Source organism: Rhinatrema bivittatum, chromosome 4, assembly GCF_901001135.1.
Source record: "Rhinatrema bivittatum chromosome 4, aRhiBiv1.1, whole genome shotgun sequence".
In the NCBI taxonomy this organism is placed as follows: domain Eukaryota; kingdom Metazoa; phylum Chordata; class Amphibia; order Gymnophiona; family Rhinatrematidae; genus Rhinatrema; species Rhinatrema bivittatum.
In genome coordinates this window covers 235,811,757-235,829,906 of record NC_042618.1, presented here as the reverse complement: position 1 = coordinate 235,829,906, position 18,150 = coordinate 235,811,757, and the positions used below count along the sequence as shown (strand labels likewise).

The window sequence follows — 18,150 nt, the reverse complement described above, 5'->3', positions numbered from 1 at the left end:
AGTGTCTCCCTGTAGAGGTTTTTATTAGCCACAGACGGACAAGAAATTAATTTTGCTTGGCTTTTTTGAGCTTACTCTCCAAGTCTAAAATGTGTTTATTAAGCAACTTGGCTTTCCTGATCAGGTACGCTGTAATATGCCCCTCCTCCCTCAGCACTGCCTTACTGGATTCCCAATATAATAATAATAGGTTACCCTTATGCTGGTGGTTGTGACTCTCAAACTCCGTCCATTTTTGTTGTAGATATTCTTTAAACTAGGGAGCCTTCTATCAGATGAGTGGGAAAATGCCATCTACGTGTGTCTGCTATTTGCTCCCTATTCTCATGTCAAGCTACACCATAGCATGGTCCGAAAACTCCGTCAGGCCTATTTTGGTCTTTTCAAGTTTTGCAAAACTGGCCTTGGAAATTAACATATAATCAATGTGAGACATTGTCATATAAGCCCTAAAAATATGAGTAAAATCTTTTTCCTCCAGGTGGAGCACTCTCCAAGGGTCTAATAACTGTAAGTGTTTACATAAGTAAGATATTCCTTTATTGCTCCCCAACCTGGGAATAGGCACGATCTATCAATGGTTGGATCTACTACACAGTTAAAACCTCTGGCTAAAGTTAGAGATCCTTTCACTTGTATAATTAGGGTTTTAACCAGAACCTCCAAAAATGTATGGTTGTATGTATTTGGGGCATACATGCTACATAAGGATTTCCCACGACTATGACATACCGCCCTGGAAAGTAGATATGTGTTCAAAAGTCACCTGCTTTCCTATCGAAATCGCTACCCCTTCCTTCCTGCTGACTGCTGGGGAGTAGAAAACCTTCCCCACCTATTCCTAATCAATTTGTCATTTTCTTGAGGAGTTAAATAGGTTTCTTGTAAAAATACTATTTTTGCTTTTTGCCTGCATAAAGGTTGAAGTATTTTGGCCCTCTTCACTGAAGAGCCTAGACCTGCTATGTTCCATGATGTGACCCATAATCGCTCAGCCGTATTTGATCCAGAAATAAACCGGCTCCTTACCTAAAAATATTAACCTCTCCCTGTCTGTACTAATCCCTCCCCAGCCTAGAGAATCGGCAGCATTCTGTCACACCAGCATGAACATAAATTTGCAAACATTATATAGCTGCCAAATAGCTTCACTATACCTTTCTGCATGATCCAAACCCCCCCCTCCCCAGCCCATCTACCCTCCTCCCCCTTTTCCCATACCCTCCACCCCATTACTCCAGTCCTTAAAAACCAAATGCATATCACCCCCATAAGAGGGCATAAAACCACATTTTTTATCCATACTGGTGACCCCCCCTCCCTGCACCCCACAAGTAACACAGACAACATAAAAAAGATAGGACTCTCAGGTTTAAGTACACACCACTGTTCCACCATTTTCAGGTTTATAGCCATAAAACTTTAACTAAATAACCACATTTCTGTTGTATAGTGATTGACAGTTGTACACAACAAAAGTACTCCCCCAGCACGAGAAAATCAAGGTGCAGTACTATCAAGAGAGTATGTCATGCTCCCTACTGTACCGAACAGAAGCCTCTAGAAATGTCATTTCTTTTTCTGTGCGGTGAGAAATTTCTTCTTCACCAGTTTGCAGTACACGTCAAGTGCCTTTGTTCTCGACACTGAGCCACACTTGGTACTGCAAGGTAAATTTTACTTGGCACTGGAACAAATCTGCATATATGGGAGAGAATTATTTTCTCTTTTGGGATACCACATTAGAGTGGTCCTGAAATATAAAGATCTTGGTACCTTCAAATATTAAAACACATTTCTTACGGTATGCTTGCAGTATTTCAAACTTATGCGTGAAATTTAGGATCCATGTAATGACGACTCTTGGCCGGGTGGGACTTTGGGATCTAGGCCCCATTCTGTGTGCTCTTTCTATGTGGCAGCAGCCCTCAAGGTGTTTTGGGCTGAGTTCCTTCAATAGTCATCCCTCAAACAGAGTGTGCACTTCGTGATCTGAAATCGATTCAGGGATCCCCAAAAGTCTTAAATTGTTTCTCCATGACCTATTTTATAGGTCATCTACCTTCGATTCCAGTATTAAGACTTGTTTTTCCAGGGCCTCCTAAGTCTGTAGCAAAGATTGAGTGACCGAGTCCACCTCCAATACCCTTTGTTGCATCTCCTCCACCTGGAGCTTGATCTCATTCCCCGATGCAATTTACTGAGAGATCGCCTCGAATTTAACATCTAGGGCTTTTACTATTGCGTTTGCGATCTCTTCCATTCACCAAGGCCAGGCACGGACTAGGCGGACTGTTGGCCATTTTTGTTTCCTACCTACAGCTTTTTCTTTCATCTGCGGTTTTGCCGACATTTCAGATCCTACCAAAATTACGAAATTGTCCATAAAACTTATATTGAGGTGGGGAGAGAGTTTTCACCATCACCAATTAGGAGGGAATAAGATTTAAACTTCTTTTTAGTGAGGGGGCACCCAGATCAAGCCACAAACACATCTCACCCATTCATCGGATCACGCAATATCACATTTTTTAGTTTTATTTCAGATTATTATTAATTTAAAATTTTAAGTTAATTTTTTAAAATTTACTACCTAGTAATAAGTTTCAGAAGCATGTTAGAGGCACCTCTCAGGGTGTTGCTTCTTGTCAGGTACTTGTGACTTGGATTGGCCACTGTTGGAAACAGGATACTGGGCTTTATGGACCCTTGGTCTGACCCCAAACGGCATACCTTATGTTCTTATATTCTTATGAGAATTTTGGAAATAAGAACCTTTCAGACACACTTCACTGCCCTAAATGCTCCATAATTGTATGAAAATAAGAGAGCCATGTGTCTAATTGTATGAATTTGAATAAGGTTGATCTTTGAAAACTGTAAAGCTAAGAAATTTTGACACCCAAACAATATAGGAAGAACATAGAAGAGAAACAAAAACCATAATTACTCCAGTGTTCTTCAAGGTACAAACTGAAATTGTAAGCCCATCCAAATGTAATCCATGTTGAAGTGTCACAAAAGGTATAATATAAATAAATTAATATTAAGGTAAGGGGCGGGCATCAGTGGCAGCTCCTGTGAACCCTTAGTGAGAGCCCTGTTGATGGTGTGGCTCTCAGCATTTTTAACCCTATCATCTCAGGGCAAAGAGAAGACATCTGGCATAGGCCAGCAATGTAAAGGAGGCATCTCAGTGGGACAGTGCTGGCTGAAGAGTACCAGGGAGAAAGGGACAGAGGAGGCAGTGACAGCAAATGGGAGAGAAGCAGCGGTAAGGAGGAAGGAGTCACTGATGTAATTGCCAATGCACCAAGACAAAAGGAGGCAACATTGATGCTGCGCCACTGCCAGCCTCCTGTACTCTCCCTGCAGGTGGACCACAGTTAAAGGCTGATGCTGTATAAGAGGTGGGGGTTCAGAGGCTGCTACTGCTGCAATGGGGAGGGGGGGAGAGGGGTAAGAGATTGCTGCTGCAGTGGGGAGGAGAAATGCAGAGGTCAGAGGTTGCTGCAGTGGGGTAGAGGAATGGGGGATCAGAGGCTGCAGATATTTGTAGAGTTGGTAGTTGAGAGAGAGGGAGGCTGCCAGGGGGATTGTGAGAGGGAGACTGCTGGGATGGGTGTGGGAGTTTCAGAGAGACTTGAGACAGGATTGAGAGAGAGAGCCTGATGACAAAAGATAGAGGCAGGTTAAGAGAGAAAGTGGTGGGGACATGTCATTGGCACACGTCAGTCAGTAGTATTGTTGGCTCACAACCTTATGTGGGGAAATTTGTTGACCCTCCTCCAGCCCCTTTGGATCCAAAGTGGTCTCCACTTAAAAATTAGTGAAGACCACCACTATCGAAGGATTTCTTTCTTATTTTACTTACTTGCTGCTTGAAACCCTCTTAAAGATATAAAGGAGCCTCACATATAATGTGGTAAAGATATCTAAGTGACTTGTCAATATCCACTATAAGTAACTAACTGATCTTTATGAACAATAAAAATTTGATTTAATTATTGGTCATTGCAAGAAGATGGTCTTTGGTGCTATGACATTGGTACAAGGTTAATTAGAGCACACACTGGAAGAAAAATATGTTGGAAAATAAATTTTTTATAGTGAGCAATAAGAAGGTATACACTGATTCTGGTGATGACAGATAGCAGTAATGTACTTTGAAGCAAGAAATGTGACTTCTTAAAGTTACTTTTGATGACATCGTTTTATAACATAATCACTGAGAAATGATTTAGATTTGTAGAAGATAAGAAAATGCAAACATTCTGTAAAAGGATCATTAACTTCAAACCTCCCTGGATTTGATTCCCAATTCAAGTCTTCTGCTTCCCCGGTCAGCTGGCACTGGGGATGCTGCAAAGTTAATGTTCATGGCCCTGGGGGGAGGAGGGGGACGAAGCCATAGTTAGTGTGAAATGGCGACAACTAGTGGCCAGATTTAGGGTCCATGATTGCAGGGTTCTGGAAGGTGCCCTGGTGGATGGCCCCTGGCTGAAGACTGTCGCTGAAGTGATTGCAGTAAGGCAGAAGCTGGTGGGGGAAATTAAATAGAGGTAGGTAAAATCCTGGGTAGTTGCTCCTGGTGCCAGATCCAAATCCTGGTTCCAATTAAGCTTGATGTGCAAAGGAACAGGAGGAAACAGTTGATTTTACAAAAAGATATGTATGTAAGTCATCCTCTATATAATTAGTCTATTTAGCTGTACCAATTTTAGTAATAACCCCCATTTCAACAAGTGTGATATACAGTATGTAACAATAGATTGTAACCCCGGACTAAATAACATTGTACACTGCTTTATTTATTTATTTATTTATAGACTCTTATATAACCATTGTTTGGAAGATTCCGTCACAATGGTTTACAATTAAGAAAAATAAAAATAGAAATGGTAAAACTGTAAAATAATAATAAAAGCTAATACAGTTCAGTAACAATAATTAAATAAGTAAAAAATACAACCAGCCAACTATGGGTCAGATTTTAAAAGGGTTAAGCGTGTAAATCCTCAGGATTTACACGCGTAACTGCTCCTGCGCGCGTCGCTGTGCCTATTTTGCATAGGCACAGCGACGCGCGCAAGCAAGGGGAAGCGCGTATGTCCCAGGGCTTTGTGAAAGGGGCGGAGAGGGGGCGGGACCGAGGACTCTGGCATAGCCGGCCGGCACGCACAAGTTAAAATAACCAAATAAAGGTGGGGGGGTTTTAGGTAGGTCTGGGGGGCAGGTTACAGAGGGGAAGGTGGGGGAGGCAGAAGGAAAGTTCCCTCCGAGGCTACTCTGATTTTGGAGTGGCCTCGGAGGGAATGGGGAAAGCCATCAGGACTTCCCTAGGGCTCAGCATGCGCAAGGTGCACTAGTGCGCACCCCCTTGCAAGCGCGGACCCTGGATTTTATAATATGCGCACATGAAATAAAATCAGGCGAACATTTGTGCACGCCGGGTAGCGTGCACAAATGTAGGCCGCACGTGCAGATTTTAAAATCTGTCCCTATATCATTAGACTTCATAAAAGTTACAAAGATAAAAATAATATTAATAAAAACATGTTAAGAATAAATAAAAATCATAAGCATTAAAAACTCAATCTAATTGTGGTCAAAAGTAATCCAACTAAAAATCATTATTAAAAAGTGCAATGCAAATGGAATAATAAATAGTAAAACCTTAGCCAATGCCCTCCTTGTATACCTGCTTGAAGAGCCAAGTTTTAAGATGTTTTCAAAACAGTTTTAGATCACGTTGCAACCTTAGGTTCACTGGGAGAGTGTTCCACAGTCCTGGACCTGCGAGTGAGATTGCTCTTGCTCTAACAGTAATGAGTTTTGCAGTAGATATAGATGGTATTGATAAGAGCCCTTCATTAGCCGATCTAAGGTTGCGTTGGGTGAAAGTTAACTTTCAAAAGGGTGGTTAATAAGTCATAATAAATGAATACATTTAATTATCAAGATTTAAATTGTATCCTTTCAGTGGGTGGTCTTTTCCACTGTCTCAGGCATTTTACTTTACACCAAACTTCTAATCTAAATATAGCTAGTTTGCTAAAGGATGTGCACAAACTTGTGACTGTTTTGAAAGAACAGAAGAGCTATAGGCCTCCCCAGACATCTCACAGTATGTTTTATCTTTTTTTTCTTAGAGACAAGTGAGGTCCCATGCCACATATCTAGAGGCAGAATCTTCGCAGACTCTTAACGCATGATTTTTCTTTTATTTGCCCATGGGGTAAAATACATTTTTTGACTGAAAATTTGCCAAGTCCCACATGCAGGTGAATCGGCCACTCTGAGAATATAATTTTGGCTCCCTAGAGAGAAAACAGTATACTAAGAATAAGTGACAGAACATCTAGAAGTTGATATTCTGCACCACTTAGCCGGATAAGTAAAGTCCTATCCGGCTAAGTGGCAGCGGTTGAATATCTGGCCGTGTTTAGCAGCCAGATGTGGTGGGTAGGAATTGGGCATTTCAGGGAGGAGCTACTTATCCAGTTAATTTAGCCAGATAAGTGGCAATATTTAATCTTAACCTGATAAGTTAGGCCTGCTCAGTATTGGGTCTAAAGTTAGCTGAATAAGATTTAAACCACTAACTAGCAATTTTTACGGAGACATTCAGCAGCATAGCAATACTGCTGAATACTCCCTGTAAGTTAGCCAGATGAGTGTGATCTGATTAATTTACTTAGGCAGTTATCTTTGAATATCTATCCCTTAGAATAATGAGGGGTTAGTTGGCAGGATCTCATTCTCATTTTTATCCCCTCACCCTTTTTTCAATCTGCAGGTTGACTGCTTCAAATAAGTACTTTTTTGAGATACTGCACAAGCAGAACGATGTGGGCACTGACCATGTAGAAGTTGCGGTAAGTCTGAATGGTAGGACAGATCTCGAAAGGTATGACTACAAAAAGGCCAGCAAGGAAATCACTTTAAAATATGTCCTGCTTTGGAAAGAAAGAAGTAAGGTTGAAGGCAGGAGATCTCCAAAAACTTTCATGGTTTCATGCTTGGCTAAAGATATAGGAAAAGCTGGTGGAAGAATGTGCTTGGGTCACTGGTAAAAAAAATATGTCATGCATACCATGATACCAATACAGATAATTAATACATTTTAATGATTCTGCAATCTAGTGGTTCAGCCCTATATATGAACAGTCATCATGGAGAAAGTCAGGCTGAACATTGGTATAGAATTATTATACTGAAGTTCCAATATTATGCTAATTCATCTATTTTTTTTCTTGTGCTACTGTGGATCCAATATATTCTGAGTACTCTCCTGTCTAAGCACTCTACACATTAACCTTTCATGTATTTAGTAGTAATAATCTCCCTTGAGTCTCCTTTCCTCCTACAGTATATTTTCTATTCCCTTATTACTAGGGATGTGAATTGGGCTTCAGACGATTGAAAATATCGTCGATATTTTCAAAATCGTCAGAAATTGGGGGCTCCCCCAAAATGATAGGAAAACCCCACAATATTGTTCGTTGGGGTTCTCTTATCGTTTTGGGGGAGGGCGGGAAAAACGGCACACAAAAATAACCCCTAAACCCACCCCGACCCTTTAAAACTAATCCTTTAGCTTCCCCCACCCTCCCGACCCCCCCCCCCAAAAAACCTTTTACAGGTATCTGGTGGTCCAGTGGGGGTCCCGGGAGCGATCTCCCGCTCCCGGGCCGTCGGCTGCCACTAATCAAAATGGCACCGATGGCCCTTTGCCCTTACCATGTGACAGGATATCCGTGCCATTGGCCGCCCCTGTCACATGGTAGGAGCACTGGATGGCCCTCGCCATTTTTATCGGCTCGGGCACAGCCGATAAACAAAACCGCGATCGGGCCAGACGAAAAAAAAAACACAATGTGAATTGGAACCGGAATCCGAACCGATTCCGGTTCCGATGGTCAGGCAAGCATGGTTGTGCACACAAGCTTTCAACACTACAGTATGATTCTAAATGACTCCCCCTGTGAACTTGAACATATTTAGTAGATTTTTATTTTATTAACCCTATTTTGTTAGTTTGATATTGAAAGAAGTGTATGTATTTTATTACTTTTAACTGATTATTGTATAATTATGTTACATTATTCATAGGGTTCTATTTTATTTTAGTTTAGTTTATGATATTTTATTCGATTTTAGGACATGTCGTTAAAGACAGTCCATTGTTGTAAACAGACTTGAAGTGTACACAATATGTTCGGTATATAAAAATGCTTAAATAAATAAATAAATAAACAAACTTGCCACCAGGAGGCAGAGCACACAAGGAGACAGAGGCTAGCTGGAGCTTCGCCAATAACAGTCTGGGGTTTCCGCAGGTTGAGTCCTTGGGTACCCAGAGTGCGTGGACTTAGGTGGGCCTCAGATGGTCTCCCAGAGAGGTAGCGAAGGGGTGTGGCCCACCACGAGCAAGGGTGCGCGGCTGATGCTTAAAGGGTGGACTAAACGCAAACTGGAGGCTCGGAAACCACAGGAAGGTAACAGTTCAGGAAGGTTCTCCGGGCGAGATAGGCAGCGCCTGCGGGTCTAGTCTGGTGAAGGCCGCGGGTTCAATCCAAGCAGGTTGGTCTGGTAGTCACGGTAGGCCAGAAGAGAGTGTCTGAGTGAAGCGCAAGGGTCAAAGCCAGAGTATCTGTCCAGAAGTGGTCAGCCAAAACAGGGGTCAATACCAGGGTCAGTCCGAGTGTAGTCAAGGCAAGCAAAGGTCAGTTTCAGGCAGCAGATGAAGAGAATGGTCAGGCAGGCAGTGGTCAGTTCCAGGGAGCAAACAAAGAGAGTAGTCAGGCAGACAGAGGTCAGTACCAGAGATTTTTTTATTTTTTTTTTATTAATTATTTTATATACTGACATTTGATCTCAATTGAGATATCACACCGGTTTACATTCAGGTACTGTAGGTATTTTCTCTATCCCCAAAGGGCTTACAATCTAAGTTTTTTTGTACCTGAGGCAATGGACGGTAAAGTGACTTGCCCAAGGTCACAAGGAGCAACAGCAGGACTTGAATCCTGGTCTCCTGGTTCATAGTCCACTGCTCTAACCACTAGGCTATTCCTCCTCCCTCGAGATCAGTCTGAGAAGGTACTACCTGAGGAAGGACACAGGATGCAGGAACACTGGAGATGCTGGAACAAGAAGACACTGGAACAAGGATCAGATACAAGGAACAAGCAAACTAGTACACCGGAGTGTCGACCCGATTGCCAAGGCGAGGTCCTGGGGACAGGGCCTCGCTATTTATGGTGCAGCTTCGTCATATCATCAATTGACATCCGATTTGATTTTCTCACGCTTGGCCCTTTAAAACGGAGGAAGTCGGCCATGCGCGCCTAGGGCGGGCCGAGGCGGCCAAAGACACGGTGCCCCGACTGGAGCTCCACTGTGAGGCCTGTGGCGTGGAGGAAGCCAGAGAGGGTCATGGTGAGCAATGGGGACGGCGGGAGCTGGCAGCAGCGGCGAGACCGGAGCTTGTAGAAGGCAGCGCGAGGTGAGCAGGCCTGGTCGGACCCAGAGAGCGCCTACCACCAGGAGTCGGAGCACACGAGGAAACAGAGGCTAGCTGGTGCTTCGCCAATAACAGTCCTGGATTTCCGCAGGTTGAGCCCTTAGGTACCTGGACCACCTGGACTTAGGTGGGCCTCAGATGCTATCTCGGAGAGGTAGCAGAGAGGTGTGCCCACCATGAGCAAGGGTGCATGGCTGATGCTGAAAGGGTGGACTAGACCCGAACTGGAGGCTCCGGAGACCACAGGGAGGTAACAGTTCAGGAAGGTTCTCCAGGTGAGATAGGCAGCGCCTGCGGGTCTAGTCTGGTGAAGGCCACGGGCTGCATCCAAGCAGGTTGGTCTGGAAGTCATGGTAGGCCAGAAGAGAGTATCTGAGTGAAGCGCAAAGGTCAAAGCCAGAGTATCCATCCAGAAGTGGTCAGCCAAAGCAGGGGTCAATACCAGGGTCAGTCTGAGCATAGTCAAGGCAAGCGAGGGTCAGTTCCAGGCAGCAGATGAAGAGAATGGTCAGGCAGGCAGTGGCCAGTTCCAGGCAACAGACGAAGAGAATGGTCAGGCAGGCAGTGGTCAGTTCCAGGCAGCAAATGAAGAGAGTTGTCAGGCAGGCCGAGGTCAGTACCAGAGATCAGTCCGAGAAGGTACTACCTGAGTAAGGACACAGGAAGGAAACAGGCGCAGAAATACTGGAGATGCTGGAACAAGGAGACACTGGAACAAGGAGACACTGGAACAAGGATCAGGCAAAGTAACAGGCAAACTAGTACACCGGAGTGTCGACCCGATTGCCAAGGCAAGGTCCTGGGGACAGAGCCTCGCTATTTATGGTGCAGCTACGTGATGTCATCAATTAGTGTCCGATTTGGTTTTCCCGCGCTTGGCCCTTTAAAACTGAGGACGTCGACCACGCGCACGCCTAGAGGTGGAGCCGAGGCGGCCGAAGATGCGGAGCCCCGATGGAAACTCCGCTGCGAGGCCTGCGGCATGGAGGAAGCCAGAGAGGGCCACGTTGAGCGATGGGGACGGCGGGAGCTGGCAGCAGGTGCGAGACCAGAGCTTGGAAGGCAGCGCGAGGTGAGCAGGCCCAGTCGCGGCACCCACGTGGCCAGGACATGCAACACAAATCAGTTGGGTCCAGGGCTAGGATTTGCCACAATGAGCCTCCATTACCCAGTGATCTTTTCTCCAGTTTTATATCTCCTCCCAACTTACTTTTATCCACTCATCAGGATAGTCCTTGGCTGGTGACAATGCAACATGAGCCCTAAATTCAGCCAGTAGGTCTCGCCTTTGCATGATGTCTAGGACTCCCTCTCCTTCGGGGGGCTATAAATTCCACCTATGCAGCATCTCCAGTTCTAGCCAACTTGAGGCATGGAAGACTCAAACTCAGAATTGAACTCAAGTTCCTCCCCATTTCTATGTTCATTTTTTTGTTTTGCTTTTTTCTAATGGCCCCTATGAGGCAGAATAGTCAAGTATATAATCTAGAGATGTAAATCGTGTGATCGATCGTCTTAACGATCGATTTCAGCTGGGGGGTGGAGGGAATCGGATCGTCGCAGTTTTGTTTTTTTAAATATCGTGTAAATCGTAAATCGGGGGAGGGCGGGAAAACCGGCACACTAAAACATCCCTAAAATCCACCCCGACCCTTTAAAATAAATCCCCCACCCTCCCGAACCCCCCCCCAAAATGTCTTAAATTACCTGGGGTCCAGTGGGGGGGTCCTGTTGTGATCTTCCACTCTCAGGCCACGGGTGCGTTGATAGAAATGGCGCCGGCGCTACCTTTGCCCTGTCATATGACAGGGCAAAGGTAGCGCCGGCACCATTTTGGTTCCTGTACCCCGACGTCACGAGCGTACGAGATCGCTCCCGGACCCCCGCTGGTCCCCCAGGGACTTTTGGCCAGCTTGGGGGGGCCTCCTGACCCCCACAAGACTTGCCAAAAGTCCAGCGGGGGTCCGGGAACGACCTCCTGCACTCGAATCGTGTTGCCGTAATGAAAAATGGCGCCGGCCGTACGGCAATATGGCCATATGGCCATATTGCCATATGGCCGAATCGTGTTGCCGTAATGAAAAATGGCGCCGGCCATATGGCCATATTGCCGTACGGCTGGCGCCATTTTGCAAAATGGTGCCGGCCATATGGCCATATTGTCGTACAGCCGGCGCCATTTTTCATTACAGCAACATGATTCGAGTGCAGGAGGTCGTTCCTGGACCCCCGCTGGACTTTTGTCAAGTCTTGTGGGGGTCAGGAGGCCCCCCCAAGCTGGCCAAAAGTCCCTGGGGGTCCAGCAGGGGTCCGGGACGATCTCCTACACTCGTGACGTCGGGGGACAGGAACCAAAATGGCGCCGGCACCAGCACCATTTCTATCAACGCAGCCGTGGCCCGAGAGTGGAAGATCACAATGGGACCCCCCCACTGGACCCCAGGAAATTTAAGACATTTTGGGGGGGTTCGGGAGGGTGGGGGATTTATTTTAAAGGGTCGGGGTGGGTTTTAGGGATGTTTTAGTGTGCCGGTTTTCCCGCCCTCCCCCTTCCCCCGATTTACGATTTTTGACGATAAATCGGGGGAATTCCTATTAAATATCGCCTCTAACGATTTTTGACGATTTAAAATATATCGGACGATATTTTAAATCGTCAAAAAAACGATTCACATCCCTAATATAATCCTAGTACTGAATTTCTGACTTACAAGGGAGATTTTTAATAGCAGAAGGTAGACTGTGTGGGCATTCAATGGCATTATGCAATGTGTATGTACCTAATGTGTAGTCCCACAACTTTTTTGCTAATTTGATAAAGAATTTGCTGGGATATTTCCAGTTTTATTCTTATGGGTTGAGATTTTAATTGCATTCATGGATAAACATCCTAATCATCCAATACACAAAAGGACAAGGAAAGGAATACTCTATTTGTGGAATAATTTAGAAATCTGGAGAATATTACATCCATTGGAATGAGAATATATACATTTCTAGAGCTCATGATTGTCAGTCTAGACTGGATTACTTGTTTGTGAAACACAGTTATTTTTCCAAGGTTGGACATGCAGAAATTAAAGCATTGGGAATATCTGATCATGCAGCAACATGGTGTGATTTGGAAAAGTTTTTATAGGGAGGGAACAGGGCAAGATGGAATATGCCCAATCTATTTATATCATGATCAGGGAATATTTAATCAGGAAATAGAGTTTAATAGTGAGTATCAACAATCCTCTGTTGTGTTTTGGGAAGCTGCAAAAGCTGTATAAGGAGGGAAATTATCTCTTACATAAGCAAAAAGAATAAAGACATTGCAAGGAAATTTTAAGGGTGGAGAATCAGTTGAAGAAAGATAAAGAGAAGCTAAGAAATACACCTACTCTAGAGAATAAAATTAGCTTTTTTTGAGACATAGGGGGTCATTTTCCAAAGGTATAGCACGGAGGTGTGATCGCTGCCGGCTTTCGCAGGCCCCCCCCCCCCCCCTTGCACTACCAGATTTTCTAAGGTCTGTGACCTTAGAAAATCCAGGCCATAGACAGCTTTGAATTCCTTGATCCATCAGTGAATGTAAAAATGTTTTTTATATTGCAAATTAAAAATGTTTCAGTATAGTAACAAAGCAGGTACATTTCTATCTAATTTAACTAGATTTTGTAGTTGTAATGAAAACACCTTCTAGAAGGCTAGTAAATTCAAATAAGGAATGTTGTTTAATCTTCCATGATTATTATGCACAACCTGAAAGTGTAGATGACATAAAAACATATCTGAATTCTGTTATTCTTCCAAAGGTGCCTGAAGAACCATTAGCTGCCTTGAAGGCAGCTCTTCAATTGATAGAAGTACAGGGGGGCATCACACAAGCTAAGGGAGTAAAGGCTCCAGGGCCAGATGGACTGCTGTGTGAAGTCTACAAAATTTGGGGGGATAAAATACATCTGACATTAGGAAATATGTTTGAAGATGTCATTAATTTATGGTACATCTATTCTGAGGATTGTTAAGTCTATAATAGTGCTGCTTCTTAAGCCAGGTAAAGATCCATTTGCTCTTGAATCATATCGCCCTATCTCTTTGTTGAATTTTGATATCAGATTACTTGCTAAGATTATGGCAGACAGTTGGCAAAAGTAATTCCTGTATGAATAGCTCAGGAACAGGTGAGATTTGTGAAGGGTAGGCATGCTGTTGTGAATGTATGGAAAATATTGGCATCAATGGAGTTCTGCAGATGAATCAAGGTTTCTTCCTTATTAGTGAGGTTTGATGCTGAAAAAGCATTCAGTAGAGACAGCTGAGCATCTATGTTTGAAACCTTGATGAAATTTGACACCATGGGTAACTTTGTCCAGGTGATTTGGGCCTTATATCATTGGCCTTTTGCAGAAGTCATGATAAATGATACTTTTTCCACAACAATTGACTTATAAAGGGGAATTAGACATAGATGCCCATGTCACATCTCTTGTTTCTTCTTTGTCTTCAACCTCTACTTTTATATATTAGGCAGGAGCAAATGATTTCTGAGGATAAGATAGGTTCTTCAGAATTTAAAATTGCCACATTTTCAGGTGAGGTTTTGATACATGTTCCTGTTCCAGTGGATTCTTTGAAGTGTATTTTACAGGAGTTTTCAAGATATGGGAGAGTGGTGGGACTAAAAATAAATGAAAATAAATCTGAGGCTATGGTCTGCTTGAAGAGATGAAAGATCCGTGGAGATCTGCAATTTAAAATGGGCAGGTGACCTCATTAAATATTTGGGAATCTTTCTGCCCAGAGATGTTGTGCCCTTGTGTAACCACTGTTTGGTGGGTGTCCTGAAATCAGGTCTACGCAGTTTTGTCAGGGCTACAAACTCCCTTTCTCTCTGTCTCCTCACATTCCACAGGCCCCAGCTGCCAGGGTCTTTTCCAGTGAGGAGAACGAATAAATCCGCCAAGGCCTAAAGCAAATGGAGAAACATACTCTCCATCACTTTCTTGCTCAGATGGACTAACTATTAGGATTTCCTTGCTTTAGGGTCAACTCCTAGTCTCATACAACACACTGGGCATGCTGGTGAGGTATTCCAACAAACGTTTCACTGCAACCAAAATATCTTCAATCCAGTTAGCAACATAAATCTCCAGTTGATCTTCACAAACTTCAAAATATACTTTCCTTGTCCGTCTGCTCCACAGTCAAGAAAATGTGGGTTTAGTCCCCTCATCCAGCAGGTAAAGGCAGGCTTATTTATTTTGTTGTTTTTTTTATAACATCACCTGTATGTATGTCATGCATGGAACCAGATATAACCAGTGTTCTCTGCCTCTGCCTCCAGTTGTGGACAGCCTTGATCTGTTTTTTTTAATTGAAGATAATTTTTTATGGCTATTTCATGGTTATGATATAGTATTTAAATTCTTTTTCAGTCAAATTTATCTTAAGGGCCAAGCTCTGGTAGATTGTTCTCTGCAATGAAGCAAGCCAGGATAGCAATGCAACTCACTACCCATCTGATGGCTCTGGGAGAGCACTAAATGTGTAGTTTGAGCAATCCCTTTCCTAAAAAAGGGACCATTTGCTCACTGTCTGAGCTAAAATGCTTATGAAGGCCAAGTTCCTGCAATGAATAAGCCTTACAGGGAAGCGTGCCGTTAACAATTTGAAATGCTTATTACCTCTTGGCAGGACTCAAAGCAAGCCCACAAACTGAAGGGCTCCCATCCCTTTAATGTGGTAATAGGTTGAGCAATAAAAAACAGGTGACAAGGAGAAAAGGTAACACGCTTATTGTTCAAATTGCCTTTAATCTATTTAAAGGCAGAAAAAGAACCAGAGCTTTATTTAGGCTGGCTAAGGTGAAATGGGACAGGGAAAAGCTACTTTCAGTTTGCATTGAAAGTGGTTTTCTGAGGCTAGAAGAAATTTTTTGAGGATTACCATGTGCCAGCTCACATGTCTGAATACAGCTGTTGTTATGCTCTCTATGACCATTAAAAGGCAGCAGCATATGACAGCACATAATGTTCAGCTTGCAAACATAATCATAAAACAAGACAGTGTAAATCAAACAAAGCAATTTTACAATCTGGGGTCTTACTAGCCTGAATTTAGTGCAAAAGAATTTTGAAACTCACAGAAACACCCAGAGAGAACAACTAATGGTTTCTCCCATTGTGTTTGGAATGCTGCCACCTTGAGAACTGTTTGAGCAACTGCAGGCTCTGCCCAGCCACATATGATTAAAAATAAAGGGGCCGATGCAATATTTGTGTGCAGAAAACGTGCACTCAGGGGTAGATTTTCAAAAAACGCGAATAGGCGTACTTTTGCTGGCGCATCAGGCGCAAGCAAAAGTACGCTGGATTTTAGTAGATACGCGCGGAGCCGCGCGTATCTGCTAAAAACCTGGATCAGCGCGCGCAAGGCTATTGATTTTGTATAGCCGGCGCGCGCCAAGCCGCGCAGCCTACCCCCGTTCCCTCCGAGGCCGCTCCGAAATCGGAGCGGCCTCGGAGGGAACTTCCTTTTGCCCTCCCCTCACCTTCCCCTCCCTTCCCCTACCTAACCCACCCACCCGGCCCTGTCTAAGCCCCCCCCTTACCTTTGTCGGGGGATTTACGCCTCCCGGAGGGAGGCGTAAATCCCCGCGCGCCAGCGGGCCTCTTGCGCGCCGGGACGCGACCTGGGGGCGGGTATGGAGGGCGCGGCCACGCCCCTGGACCGCCCAGGGCCGTAGCCACGCCCCCGTACCCGCCCCCAAAACGCTGCCGACACACCCCCTAAACACCGCGACGACCGGGCCCGCCCCGACACGCCCCCCTCGGAGAACCCCGGGACTTACGCGAGTCCCGGGGCTCTGCGCGCGCCGGTAGGCCTATGTAACATAGGCTCACCGGCGAGCAGGGCTCTGAAAATCCGCCCCTCAGTGTTAAGCGCCGGTTTTACTAACACACACCCAGCCACCTCCCCTGGACGCGCAATCTCATATTTAAATTAGGGGTCGCGCAAAAAAAGGGGGAGCTAGGGAAAATTTGGGTGTCCCTAACGCCTCTTTGGCACGGGCGCACAGGAGAGGTGGCTGTCAAGCGGATTGGGAAAATGGACGCTCAATCTACGAGTATCTATTTTCTCCCACTACCGGCTTAGACACGCACAAGATACACGGCCTGGACCGTGTATCTCGTGTGTGTCTATTAGGTGTCCAAAATTTGTGTTTTTTCAACAACATTTTTTTTTACCTAAATCAGCTTTATTTGATTCCTCCTACTTAGTATCACTACGATACTATTAGGAGGAATCACAGAAAGAAGGATTTTTCTTTTTTTTTTCAACGTGACCTTGAACATGGCATACCTTTATGCCAGCATTGCAATGAGCACATTGGCTGCGCGGGAAATTTTTTGCATTGCAGGGATTAGCTAATAGCCTCATCTATATGGAATTTACATGTGATGAGCACTATTAGCTACACGGTGATTTGGACGCATGTTTTGGATGCGCTATTCCCCGTATTGAATAGGTGGTTATGGATGCCCATCCAAATGTGCAATCTATCGTGTGTTAAACTGTGTGCTAACAGCCCCAAAGACCTTTGTTAACTATCAAAGTACTGGATCAAAGTAACAAAAATAGGCATAGTGATTACTGCTAGCATCCCTTCCTCTCGGTTTTTCTCCCCCCCCCCCCCCCCCCAGATCATTAAGAATCCTAAACAAAGCCTTTCAGCCTTGAAAGAAAAAGATAAATATATAATTAAATGGCATTCAATCTTCATGTCCTGCAGCACAAATATAGGAATCTAGTAACAGGACATACTGAGAGGGTATAGTTATTTCCCTCAAACTATACTGGTACATTTTAAAAGGAATGCACATGCATATCTTGGGAGAGAGAGCGAGAGACACACTCTGTATAGAGTTAATCTGACACTCTATATATACGTAACACTGTATAGGGGCACTTTGAATCAGGGTGGGTTTTTGGAAGTTGGTTAGGTTAGAGGGGGTGTTGTTACAGACACATTTAGAGGTATTCATAGTAAAACTGACATTAGTAAAGAATTGTAGTCCTTGTAGCACTGTAGTGTACAAATCAACTCCTCTTGTTAGACTTTTCAACACTTATATATAGAGTATCAGACTGATCCTATAAGAGTTCTCGCTCTCTCCTCATGAGGAGCAGTAGCAAAGTTACACAGATAACATACGCACATTGCCTTTGCAAAATTTGGGGTTATGTGCATCAATCTCGGCCCTGCCCCTTTTCCGCCTCTTTATTCTGGATGCACGTATATACATGTATGTGCGTCCTTTCTGGCTTCTTAAAGTTTGCATTGCTTGCACATGGCCCTTGTACATGCATATGTGGCCATTTTTCCACGAGCAATGCTTTTAAAATCTATCACATAGTGTCTCCGTCTGTTGATCAAGCGGAGGCAAAAAAAAAAAAAAAAGATTAATTCTGAGCAATAGGAGGTCTCAGTAATCAGTCTGTTTCAATAAACTGAAATTTAGGTACGAGAAATTCTGCTGACTAGGATTCAGTTCTGAGATGGACACAGAAGGCATCCATAACCGTTCTATTCTATGCAGAACTGGAGATTAAACTCTTTTCAGAATAGACCT

At 44.2% G+C, this 18,150-nt stretch overlaps 1 protein-coding gene across 1 annotated transcript in view; it reads left to right on the top strand.

The window, feature by feature from the left end:
* Positions 1–18,150, top strand: part of B4GALNT3 (beta-1,4-N-acetyl-galactosaminyltransferase 3) — a 397,614-nt gene that overhangs the window by 294,146 nt on the left and 85,318 nt on the right. Inside the window, exon 8 of the mRNA XM_029599934.1 lies at positions 6,800–6,878. Coding sequence (XP_029455794.1) covers positions 6,800–6,878 — 79 coding nt within the window. The remainder of the gene's footprint in view (positions 1–6,799; positions 6,879–18,150) is intronic.